The 12208-nt window shown below is 45.5% G+C and overlaps 1 protein-coding gene across 2 annotated transcripts in view; it reads right to left on the minus strand.

The window, feature by feature from the left end:
- AFF3 (AF4/FMR2 family member 3) overlaps positions 1 to 12208 on the minus strand; it is a 576000-nt gene that overhangs the window by 22408 nt on the left and 541384 nt on the right. For both annotated transcript variants that reach the window (XM_018054921.1, XM_018054920.1), the window contains 2 exons: positions 6274 to 6337; positions 2632 to 2768 (listed from right to left, as the gene is read on the minus strand). In XM_018054921.1, the coding sequence (XP_017910410.1) occupies positions 2632 to 2768; positions 6274 to 6337 (201 nt within the window). The remainder of the gene's footprint in view (positions 1 to 2631; positions 2769 to 6273; positions 6338 to 12208) is intronic.

Here is a 12208-nt window from a genome sequence, read left to right on the forward strand (position 1 = left end):
GCACCTCCAGTGGTATCTGATGGAAACAGGCAATTACTGCTGCTTGGGTTTGTTTGTTTGTTCTTAAAGTGTGAATGCCTTAAGCAGACGGTGTACACTCCAGGTCACCACAGGCCCTGTGACCCGCTGATCTGTACTATTGACTGAGTACATACTATGTTGTAGGAGCTCCTCCAGGGGCTATGAGGACATTAATGAACAGATCCGCAACCCCCCCACACCCCTGTGCTCAAGGCACTTGCATCCTAGGACACCTTACAGCCTTGTGCCTGTCTGCTTCCTCCCACTTTCTTCCCTGCCTGCCTGTGGGCATCCACGTCTGTGCCTTATTCAGAGGATGAACCATGAGAAACTAAGATCATGGACGTGAGTTTAAGCAAACTCCTGGAGATGGTGAAGGGCAAGGGAGCCTGGCATGCTGTAGTCCATGGGGTTGCAAACAGTCGGACAAAACATAGCAACTGAACAACAACAAGATCTCTTAAAGTAATTTTAGTTTTTTTCTTTTACTATGGCAATTTCTTTTCTTCACAGTCCAAAATACTGTACCAAATAAGAAGATAGTATGAAGCAATCACCAGTGCATTGGTGTAGTAGAAATATTTTAATAAGAAAAAGGGCTGGACAGCGTTGACTTCCGAAACATTCTTGAAAAGTGCGTTTTGCAGATGATGTGTTCTTCATGTTGGGATGACAATTTCAAAGGCCATCATCCTTTCCTGAATCCCGAAGAAGAGTGATGGAAAACACCATTGACTTGGGTCAACGCAACCAAGAAGATTAAATTTAGGATAATTAGAAATCTTCCAGGGCTTCCCTGGAGGTCCAGTGGTTAAGAATCTGCTTGTCAATGCAGGGGACATGGGTTCCAGCCCTGGTCTGGGAGGAGCCCACATGTAGCAGAGCAACTAAGCCCATGCTCTGAGATAAGAGGAGCCACGGTGAGGAGAGGCCCCACACCCCATAATGAAGAGCAGGCCCTGCTTTCCACAGCGAGAGAAAGCCCGTGCCCAGCGACGAATACCCAGCCCAGCCATGAGGAAATGAGAAACTGTCCATCTGGAATAGTGAGGCATGGTAAGACACAGTTATTCTCAGGTGGCCTAGAATCCCAGAACTAGAAAAATCTCTTAAAGTTAATTTTGGGACGGGTTATTTCATATAGTGCGTATTAGACGTTATTCCAAGCAGCTGAGCCAGCTACAGACATAAAACATGACACGGGCTCTCTCAGAACGATTAATGGGTGACATTCCCTTAATGGTTCATTAGCGGCATGAAGGATGTGCCTTTCCACGCAACCACCGTGGAAGGTAGGCGTCTCCCGCCTGTGGCCCTGCTGTGCCCCTGGCACAAAGCCTGCGTCTGTTTGCACCGTGGCCCGAACTCAGACTGGGGGATGGTGCTCAGGTCCAAGCCTTAGACCAGGGCAAGGCCAGTACCTTTTCAGACAGAGCATCATAGGATGGGTTTCCTTTCCTAAAATCCCCTTGCGCCTTCTTTCCTGTTATTAAATACTCCTGAATCATTTATTGATTGGAGTTAGAATTTGGATTATACAAGTCTAAATAATATTGAATCAGATAATAATAATAAAACCGCAGCACAGAGGTGAAAAGAGTTCCAATTCTGCCACTTCCCAGCAGGCGAAGTCGGCAACTCACGTCTCCATCAGACAAAGCTTCCTTCCTGCTAGTGGGGTTGGAGGAGCCGCCCTCCCAACCCTCACTCACACAGAGATCAAAGGAGGCAGGCGATGCCAAAACACATTGCAAGCTCGTCCATCTTATTTGGGGGATGAACACTGGCTCTTGGTAGCTGACAGTGTGATCTTTTTTTGTCCCCCAAGAATAATTATAATAGATATTTATTTATAGCACAGATAGTTCTACATTGTACATTTCAGGTTTGAAAGTGAAAGCACTGATCATTCCATCGTGTCCAACTCTTTGCGACCCCATGGATAGGAGCTTGCCAGGCTCCTCTGTCCGTGGGATTCTCCAGGCAAGAATACTGCAGTGGGTTGCCATTCCCTTCTCCAGAGGTCCTTCTCGACCCAGGGGTCAAAACTGCGTTTCCTGCATTGCAGGCAGGTTCTTTGCTGTTGAGCCACCAGGGAAGCCCACATTTCAGGTTTAACCAACTTCATAAAGATACTTGAGGGCAGCCACATCCACAGGTTTAGACACATGATTGTTTCATGATGAATTCTCCTCTCTCTTCTTTCCTGAATACCCTCTTTCAGGGCACGGTTCAAGGTAGAATTTATCCTCCTCATATTTTGTCCACTGCTCTAAAGGCAAGACCTGTTTCCTCATGCTCAGGTGCAGCGCTCTCTTAATATGTACCCCCCGTCGTTACAAAAGCTCTCAGGAAGCCTCCCTGTGGCTCCTCTTACATTGTCATTCTCATATACCGCATCTCCTCACAGTAAGCCCAGTGTACGGAATCCGACAGCATCGCAAACCATTTTCGAATACCCTCCAGTCGCCTTCTTGCTGTTGCGGTGGCAGGCCTGCTCACTGTTTCGACCCAGATGGTGTGACCTTTTCTGTGTTCATGGTCCTTATACACATATATTCTTCCCTCCAGCTGCCTGCCCCACCCGCTTGCAAGGAATGCAGTGCTTACCTGATGAGCTCAACTGTCTCTGAATACATGGTGTAAGGAGACTTGGACTCCATGGGGCCCTGTTCCATAGCATTTCCACACTCGATGAATGACAAGGCTGCTTCTGCGTAGTTCAGAGCCTTCCCAAACTTTTCCACCTGATCAAGAGAGTGAACACAGCGCCTTCCTCAAGAAGAGCTTTTCAAACAGCGTTGTCACAAAATCTATATGCTTTATTTGAGAAACTCGACTTTAAAGTTCCAAAAGCTTGCGAATGGAACCCAGAAAAAAATAGAAATAAGGTAATTCCTTCTCTAGTTATTTTCACAGATTCCTGCTGGTTTAGGGCAAGTGCGTGAATGGTTAAACAGAGTTACGCCAAATCCATATCATAATCAGAATTGCACAGAACTTCATAGCTGCTCTAATTTCTCTGGTTCTCTTTCTTAACTCCTAATGGTCAAATCAGCGTCACTCCTTGGTCCTTGCTGTTGTGCTAAATATTGATATATGTGTGTACTCTGGCTCTATGTGAGAGTTTTCACATTTTTATGGTATACTCCCACTTGGACAATTTAAGGCCTTGGTTATTATCTTTTACACTGTTTGTGACACCTATTGGGATGGTCAAAAAGTGCAGTTGGGTTTTTCTGTAACATCGAACAACAACAACAACAAAAACAACCCAAAGCAAGCTTTGCGGCCAAACCAATACATCTCCACACCTCTGCGTAGTCATGTATTTTTCAGTTGTTTCATGAATAGGACCTCGCCCCAAGGGAGAGGAAAGACAGGGAGGGGAGGCACAGCTCAAGGAATGGCATCAATGCTCATTGGATACAATGCTGAGCATCAGCAGAACTGATTTGGGAGCATTTGTTGCTGTTGTTTGGTTGCTAAGTCCTGTCCAACTCTTTTGTGACCCCATGGACTACAGTCCTCCAGGCTCCTCCGTCCATGGGATTCTCCAGGCAAGGATACTGGAGTGGGTAGCCAATCCCTTCTCCAGGGGATCTTCCCGACCCAGGAGCTGAACCTGTGTCTCCTGTGTTCTTTAGCATTTGAGCCACAGGGGAAGCCTTTGTGGGGGGGCCTGTAGACCCTCTAAACTTACGTTAATCTTTCCCTATATCAGCTTTACATTCTTAAGTTCTCATAAATCTAAATGTACACGTCAGATTCATGGTTCTGTACATTCTCACTCTTGATGGATAGCACATTCTAAATTGGGATTGGATAATCTCCCAGGTTTTCAAACATTCATTCATGAAACAAAACAGAATTACAGAGAGTCTTAACTACTGATCTAAGTCTTGCCTCTGAAAAAAAAAAACAAAACCCTCTCATTATTCATGACACCTTAGGAAATGGAAATGTAAGGTGAAACTCTCCTGTGTTAGCAAATCAAAAATTTAAACAGCTTTAACCCTAAGAGGAGTATTTCTTGGCAGTGCTTTTAGATTAAGGAAGTCATTTCTTTCAACAAGTATTTCCTGACGTACCCGATTCTGTGTGATTTGCACTTGACACACAAAAGCTCCTTCTAGGAACATGTACTTAGAAAAAAAATGTGCACTCATGAGATAGCTCAAAGTGGAAGGGAGTCCATGATTAACTAGCGGAATGCAAAGGAGTCCAATGCCAAAGGGAGGGCAGGAGGGAGCAAGTGACAGGGCTACAGGGAGGCCAGGTGGCCTCCAGGAGGAGACCTGAAGGGACTCAGAAGACGACCCAGGAAGGGAAAGTATGGTCTGGTGGAATCTGGGGAGGACATTGAAGGTGTGAGTATGCACGACAGTGAGAGTGTGTGTCTACGAGATACTGTCAGTGTGCCCTCTGCAGGTGCAAAGCCCACTGGCTGGCACAAGGCAGGTGTGCTTAGAGGCGGCAGGGGGCCAGTGTGGTTGTAGCACAGTGTCACTGGGAAAGGCCAGCTGGGCAAGGTGACACGGAATGAAGAATCCTGGTAAACCTTGGATGATTCAGGCAGGAAGCCTCCCGCTTTAAAATTCAGTGTGCCCATGCACTGGCTTCCACTGGCAACCAGGCCTCCCCATCACGGAGGTCCCCAAACTTTTTGGCACCAGGGACCAGTTTTGTGGAAGACAATCTTTCCAGACTGGAGTCGGGGCATGGTTAGGGGATGATTTTCATAAGGAGTGCACAACCTAGATCCCCTGAACTTGCAGTTCACAGTAGGGTTCACACTCCTAAGAGAATAGAATGTTGCTGCTGACCTGCAGGAGGCAGAGCTCAGGCAGTAAAGTGAGCGATGGGCAGCAGCTGAAATACAGATGAAGCTTTGCTTGCCCACCACTCACCTCCTGCTATGCAGTCTGGTTCCTAACGAATCACAGACCCGTAGTGGTCTGTGGCACAGGGGTTGGGGACCCGTGCTCCATCAGACTGTGGGATTGTGAGGATAAGAACTCCACCTCCTACTTCCCTTCTGTATTTTCTGATACGCTGTGATTATTTCCCCTGTATACCAGTGGACCCAGGCAGTGAGCTTCATACTAATAAATGCTTGGTGGGCAACCTCAGTAGCATTGGGGAGGGTGAGGTTACAGTTTATGCATCTGCAACCCTGGAAGAATAATACTCTGAAGGTCATTTGAGAGTCCCTTGGACTGCAAGGAGATCCAACCAGTCCATCCTAAAGGAGATCAGTCCTGAGCGTTCATTGGAAGGACTGATGTTGAAGCTGAAACTCCAATACTTTGGCCACCTCATGCGAAGAACTGACTCATTGGAAAAGACCCTGATGCTGGGCAAGATTGAGGGCAGGAGGAGAAGGGGATGACAGAGGATGAGATGGCTGGATGGCATCACCAACTCAATGGACATGAGTTTGGGTAAACTCCAGGAGGTGGCGATGGACAGGGAGGCCTGGCGTGTTGCAGTCCATCGGGTCGCAGAGTCGGACGCGACTGAGCGACTAAACTAAACTGAAGGCCATTTGAGATGCCTTACTCATCTCTAGTGCCCTGATTTCAGTTATGGATGCTGGAGGAGAGCAGAACTGAAATGACCAGGGAAGAAGGGGTCCTTTAGGATGAGATTTTCAGATGGGACAACCATATGTCTGTTACAGAAAAAAATCAGAAGTTTTCTATCTCTTGCCTGAAGGCATTAAGCTTTCCCAAATAAAAAAACTTACTCTTTGAAAACATCAAATCATAGTAACTTTACGGTCTTGTGTGTGTGTAATAGTTTCTTGGTTGTCCAGTTTCAGAGGAAGTATTTACTTTGGCAGGTACACATGAAGAACAAAAGTCTTTTTGAAAAGGGATTTGATCCTGGGACCAAGCCAAGGATTGGCCAGGCTAACAAGGGAGAAAAATGCAAACCATTTTTTTTTTTTAAGGAAAAAACAAAACAAAAAACTACCACCCACTGATTCCATTGCCTCTGGTTCCCATTCAAACTTTAGGCCTAAATTGAAATATTTGTTTATCCAGGGCTTCCTCCAAGTCAGACGTTATTAGTTGAGGTCATAATTTATCGGACCATGAGCACTGGATTATATAAACACTTCTGCATTTAACAGACCCAGCCATCCTTGTAATAGATTTTATAATTACCCTGGCTATGCTGCCCCAGCGATGAAGCTGCGCTACAAACGTAATTTGGAGGAACAGATCTGGAGAGAAAAGGTCTTACCATCGCATCTGCTTTATGCTTCATTCGCTTAGCTTCTTGCATAAAATAATCTGCACTGCGTGGCCTACAAGGAGAGAGTGACATGAAGCATCATCCCTGTGCAACTGTAAGATCTTCAGCAAATATTCTTTCCTTTGCTCAAACCTGAACCACAATTTCAAGACTCTGCTTAAGATGGAATCAAGTATATATATATTTTTGCATTTCCAAACTACTGCCTATATGTAAAAGACCACCATTATATTGCTCTTAAGTTAGCAATTCAAAACATGCTCAATATATGTAGATAAATATATACATTTACAGTGATTTTTTAACATGGATCCCCAGTGCCTAATTTGTAAGTCAGATTTTTTTATCTCACGGTTAAGAAAATGCAAAATCTTATTTCACATGACATTTACATGACACAATCCACTTTTGATATAAAGATGGCAAAGATATAATAATTGTATAGATGTGCATAGGTGTGTGTATTTGTCTAGCCTTATAAAAATCGGTGTTGTTTGTTTGCATAACTGGTACCTAAGGTTGTATGTGTCTCTATAATTATTTTAAAGCTTTGCAGTGAGAAATGAAAAGAGGTGATACTGCAATGATTACATTCCAGGTGTAATGAAACTAATTGCAAAATGATGTCTACCTTGTCACAATGCAAACACAGCTTGTATTCTCTTGAGTTCTGATTAGCTGGCTGGTAAACATTTAACCCCAGGCATGGGCATTATTAAAGCAATAACCCGACTCTGCAGCAAGACGAAGGTAATTCATCCAGAGAGGAATCTGAGACTGTGAAATGACCCCAAGTTACACTAAACCACTCATCAGACAGCACCTTTAAGTACTTCGTCAGGTGGATTTTAAAAAATCTACATAGTCTAAGTACCATCAGTATAAACTTTTCGTGTATTATGGGTCTTTATGTAATCAACAAACTTGACCTATTCATGAATACTCAACATAGGGCACCACGCCCTGAATGAGAGATAAGATGTTAGTAGTGATATTAATCATACACTGTGTAGTCTATTTAACATACTTATTTTGAACTGCCTTCTTTCAGATTCTAACGGGTCTTTTTCCATACTACAATATTAGGTAGCCAGAGCATCCTTTTATTCTAAGGGGTCAAAATGCTTAAAAAAAATCACACAGATCGTGTCAATGACATTACCATCCAAAGCGGTGATCCTCATTTGAATGGTTTAATCAATCAAACAAAGGGACAAACCAGGATCAAAGCAAATACTTAATCTTGGGTCACAAATCACAGAAGCAAGAGAAAGACCTTGGTTTTCTGTCTCTTCTTGCCCATAAAATATCATCAGCCCTTGTGGTAACACGCTGGGAATATTTAACTTTCCCAACAAGGAAATAGGAACATGGCTGCAGGGCCCCCGTTATGTGTATGATGAAACTCCCGTCTCTGGGTCATGATCCCTTCATGCTTTCCCTGCCACACAGGCCTGAGCCCTTCCTTTCATCCTGACGGATCTGCACTGGTGGGTGAAGACTGTGGGTTCCTTCAAAGGAGGGCCAGCTTCGACCACCTCTTCTTTCTCCAATTTATTTCCTCTGTGTTTATTCCATTTGAATGACGTTTTGGTTGCTTTTCATGGTGGTTTATTCTTCTTTGTCCACAGATTGACCTTTGAACACATACTGGCTATCTGTTGGGTCTTTGATGCCAACTCTGGCAATTTACATTATTTTTGTTCTTATTTTTTAATAGACTGTCAAGTTTTCTGAGCAGTTTTAGGCTCAGAGCAAAATGAAGTGGAAAATACAGAGTCCCCATAAACCACTTGGTACACGTGCACAGCCTCCCTTACTACTAACCCCCCTCAATTGAGCAGCCCATTTGTTACAATTGATAAACCTAAACTGAGTGACCTCCTTGATGGTCCAGTGGCTAAGACTCAAAGCTCTCACTGCAGGGGGCCCTGGTTTGGTCCCTGGTCGGTGAACTAGATTCCCACATGCCATAACCAAGAGTTTTCATGCTCCACGAAAAGATCCCACATGCCGGCACAGCCAGATTAAAAACCCTAAACTAACATGTCATTATCACCTGAAGTCTGTAGTTTACATTTGGATGCACTCTTGGTGGGGCACATTCTATGGGTTTGAAAACTGTAGGATGCCACATAGCCACCATAATAGTGCCATACAGAGTAGGCTCACATCTTAAAATCCTCTGCAATATTTTTTGTCTTTTTGCTGAATGCCCCAGAACAGAAGACCAGATCTACTGCTAGCTAGAAGCCAGGTCTGACTCCTGAGTTCAGATGGGGTCCTGCAGCCTACCTGTTCAGGAAAGGAGCTGCCGTACCTCCATCCATTTCCTCCCTGCTGCTATCACATGCTATGAACGCTTCCTTGTCAATATCCCCTTCTTTCCTCAAGGACCACATCCACCCAGGTCCAGGCTTTCATCACCTCTCCCGGCCTCGAGTTTCACTCCTGTCCCATCTCTCCTGAGCTTTAACTCTTGAGTAACGTTTGTAAAACATGGCTTTCGTTATATATCACCACCCTATCATAGATCTAAAATCAAACTCCAGAGCCTCTGAAACTGAATCTCAGTCCTGGTCTTTAGTAAGCTTGCCTAACCCTCTTCACTGCATTACTTACTCACCAAGTCCCTCAACCACAGTGAGTGGTGTCCTCACTGGCTGGTCAACATTTCAGCGCTGTTTTAGAAGCCCTGCTCATCCCTCCCCTCCTCCCTAGAACACCCTCCTCTCTGCTCCTTCACGAAATGCTTACAGTGAGCCAGATGTTGCTCATCTCTCAAATTCTCAGGCCCTAAGGACTTTTTGCTGGGAAAGATTGAAGGCAGGAGGAGAAGGCAGCAACAGGATGAGATGGTTGGATGGCATGACTGACTCAACGGACATGAGTGTGAGCACACTCTGGGAGACGGTGAAGGACAGGGAGGCCTGGCGTGCTGCAGTCCATGGGGTCACAGAGAGTTGGACATGACTTAGTGACGGAACAACAACAAAAAGCCTTCTTGGTAATTTTGGTTCATGCTCAGCTATGTCTTTCCTGATTTCAGATACCGCTTCTTGTTCGCACTTCGCTTCCAGGCATTTAATTACCTTCTGAGCTGTCCCGGGCTGCAGTCATTGCATGTGTGCAAATTGGCAGCTGGAATATTTTCAGCGTGGGCTCTGCCGTAGACCTCTTTGATCTTTCCCACCTTGTTGTTGTAGGTACATGGTAGAAGAGAAATGAGTCCCCCGTGCATTCACATTTCGAGTTTAGAAGAGAGAGAGTGTGTTGGCTTCTGATGGGGTGCAGCCTCGAAGCCAACGAGCCAGAGAACATCTCCATGGCAACCTGATATTCTCTGCATCATTATCTGTCCCACACTCAAATAGAGGAGTTTGGTCATTTTTCTCTTGCCCTCTTTTTTGTAGACCTTGTCACTGACAGATCATCATTTTTTCAAACGCATTTTGTTTTCATGAAAGAATTCTGGTAACAAGCCAAGGCATCTTCGTTTCTACTAGCCTTTTAAGTTATCCCCAGGGGGGCAGTGGCCTCAAATTCCCCATATGGATGCCGCCATCAGTGCTGTTTTTATCTGCAGTGTGTAAATGTATTCTTTAAACCTGAGATGGAGTCTGAGTCACAGACTCTCACAATAGTGTATGTGGATAAGTAACACATCTGTTTTCTGACTGTATCACAGGAGTGACAACATTGACCTGAGATGCTGAAGAAGTGTACTATCAGGGCCTATCTAGGAGCACATGAGAATTCTCATCTTTGCATCTTACTGCACTGACTCACTGAAGACTGCCTGCTGATTGGCCCTTTTTTCCCCCTCTCAGGTGATTTCTAGAGTGTTGGTTCCAGGTCAGATCATTATAAAGGCAATTGGATGATGGGACGTCACCCAGATTGCCCGGCAACGCCATAGACACGTGCTGTCAGGAAGGCGTCACTCTGGTGGTGACCTTCAAGTCAGCAGGGAGATAAAACGGTTGTCACCATTGTGGCAGCTACAGAATATAAGACTGCAGAGGCCCTAAAACGAAACCCAGTTATCTCAGCGTTCAAACCGAGTTTTCCTCGAGTCTTCTTTTTTTTTTTTTTAATGTGGAAAACCTAGAGTTTGGCTTTTTATTGTGATAATAACATTCTTCACATTGTTTCGCAGGGTGATGATATGTGATGCTAATCTGTGAGAAAGCCTAAGAAAAGTACAGTTAAACATCACGAATGTGACTGACTGCATCTCCAGGGCTCTTCAGAACCCGGGCTTGGAGCATCTGAAAACCTAGGCTGAGCCACACGTATCTCTGTTATAAGAGCTCTTGGCACCAAAAGTAATGTGACCACAGGATCCAGACAGCAACGACCTCCTCTCCTCCCAGCGGCCCCAGCAGCACACACGTGGCCTTAGTTCTAAGCAGCAGTAGGTGTGAGCCACCCTCTTGTTTCTGCTGGCCTGGGAGTATCACAGCGCCCTGACGCTTTGTTCTCCTGCGTGACTGACATGGAACCGAATGCTCTCCCACGGACAGGCTGGCAGGCAGCTTTCTGGGACTCCTACCTCTGTGAAATGCCCGTACCCACCCCCTTCCAACCCGGCAGAGCCAGCCTGTTTTGTGAAAACTGGCAGAGACGGAGAGCCTGACGTGTCTGAACAAACAGGTTCCCTGGCACCGCACAAGTCGAGATAATTTTCTCAGGGAGTTGGAATCCAAATCAGACAACGAGGCAACTGCACACCAAATGAATTCATCATCTGAGAGCCTGTCAGCCTGTCATCTGATAAGTCCTGCAGGTGTTACCATGGCCCAAGCTGTGAGGTTCTTTCTTCCCTAAGAAGAACGTGTAAGAAGTGGAGGAACTGTTTTCCATGAATGCTGTGGCTGAGGGCACTTCATAGCCAGGGGCCCCGGTGCTGCCGTTGGCTTTATGAGCGCTTCCAGAAAGAAGTGAGAAGGCTGCTTACAGCTTCCCTAGTGATTCAGACAGTAAAGAATCTGCCTGCAATGCAGGAGACATGGGTTCGATCCCTGGGTCAGGAAGATCCTCTGGAGAAGGGAATGGCAACCCACTCCAGTATTCTTGCCTGGAGAATTTCATGGACAGAAGAACTTGGTGGGCTATAGTCCATGGGGTGGCAAAGAGTCAGACATGACCGAGCAACTAAGCACATTAGCTTTTAAGCACAAGGATTCAAATGCAGCTTTTGTTTCTATGTTCTTGATGTTGGCTGGGACCCCTAAATCCCTGGCTTCTCAGAAACATGAGCGATGACTCGTCGTGTCTCCTACAGGTCGCAGGCTCTCACAGGAGGCTCCTCTCTCGGCCACACTTAGAAAATAACACGTGCTTTCCGGGACACGCAGGCTAAACGTGGCAGGCTGTTGTCATTCTATCATAAGCAGCTTCCTGTTTAAGTGGAAACTCATCAATTTGATTGCTGTTCTTCTCCAGGTGTTACAGGTAAGATAAAATCATTTTACAAAGCCCTTCAAAGGATCAGAGGGCTCAGATTTCAATCAGAATGATCTGAAAGGCCCTGTCCACCATTCTTGCCCTCCTAACCTCTGGCCAAATCCTTTTGTTCCTTCTTTCCCTCTGTTTTGACTAAAAACAAACAAACAAAAAAACCTTGGCAGAGAGGGACTTCATAAGGGAAAAAATTCCATATGAAGAAAGAAAGGCACAGGAATGGTATTATCAGAAAGGGTGGAGTCCAGCTTTGAAGTGATGGGAAGCGGGGGGGCCCCTCGGGAGGGGAATGGTCCCAGCCAGCCCACCACAGGAGTGCCTTGCCTTGATCTAATATCACCTACGTAAGGATTTCAGCTGGGGTCCTTTGAATAAATCACCTGACCTTTCACTTACGGGAGTCTTCCAATGTCTATAAAATTAAAATCCTTTCAGCTATAAGAATGCTAAGTATCAG

This window comes from Capra hircus, chromosome 11, assembly GCF_001704415.2.
Source record: "Capra hircus breed San Clemente chromosome 11, ASM170441v1, whole genome shotgun sequence".
NCBI classification, from domain to species: Eukaryota; Metazoa; Chordata; class Mammalia; order Artiodactyla; family Bovidae; genus Capra; species Capra hircus.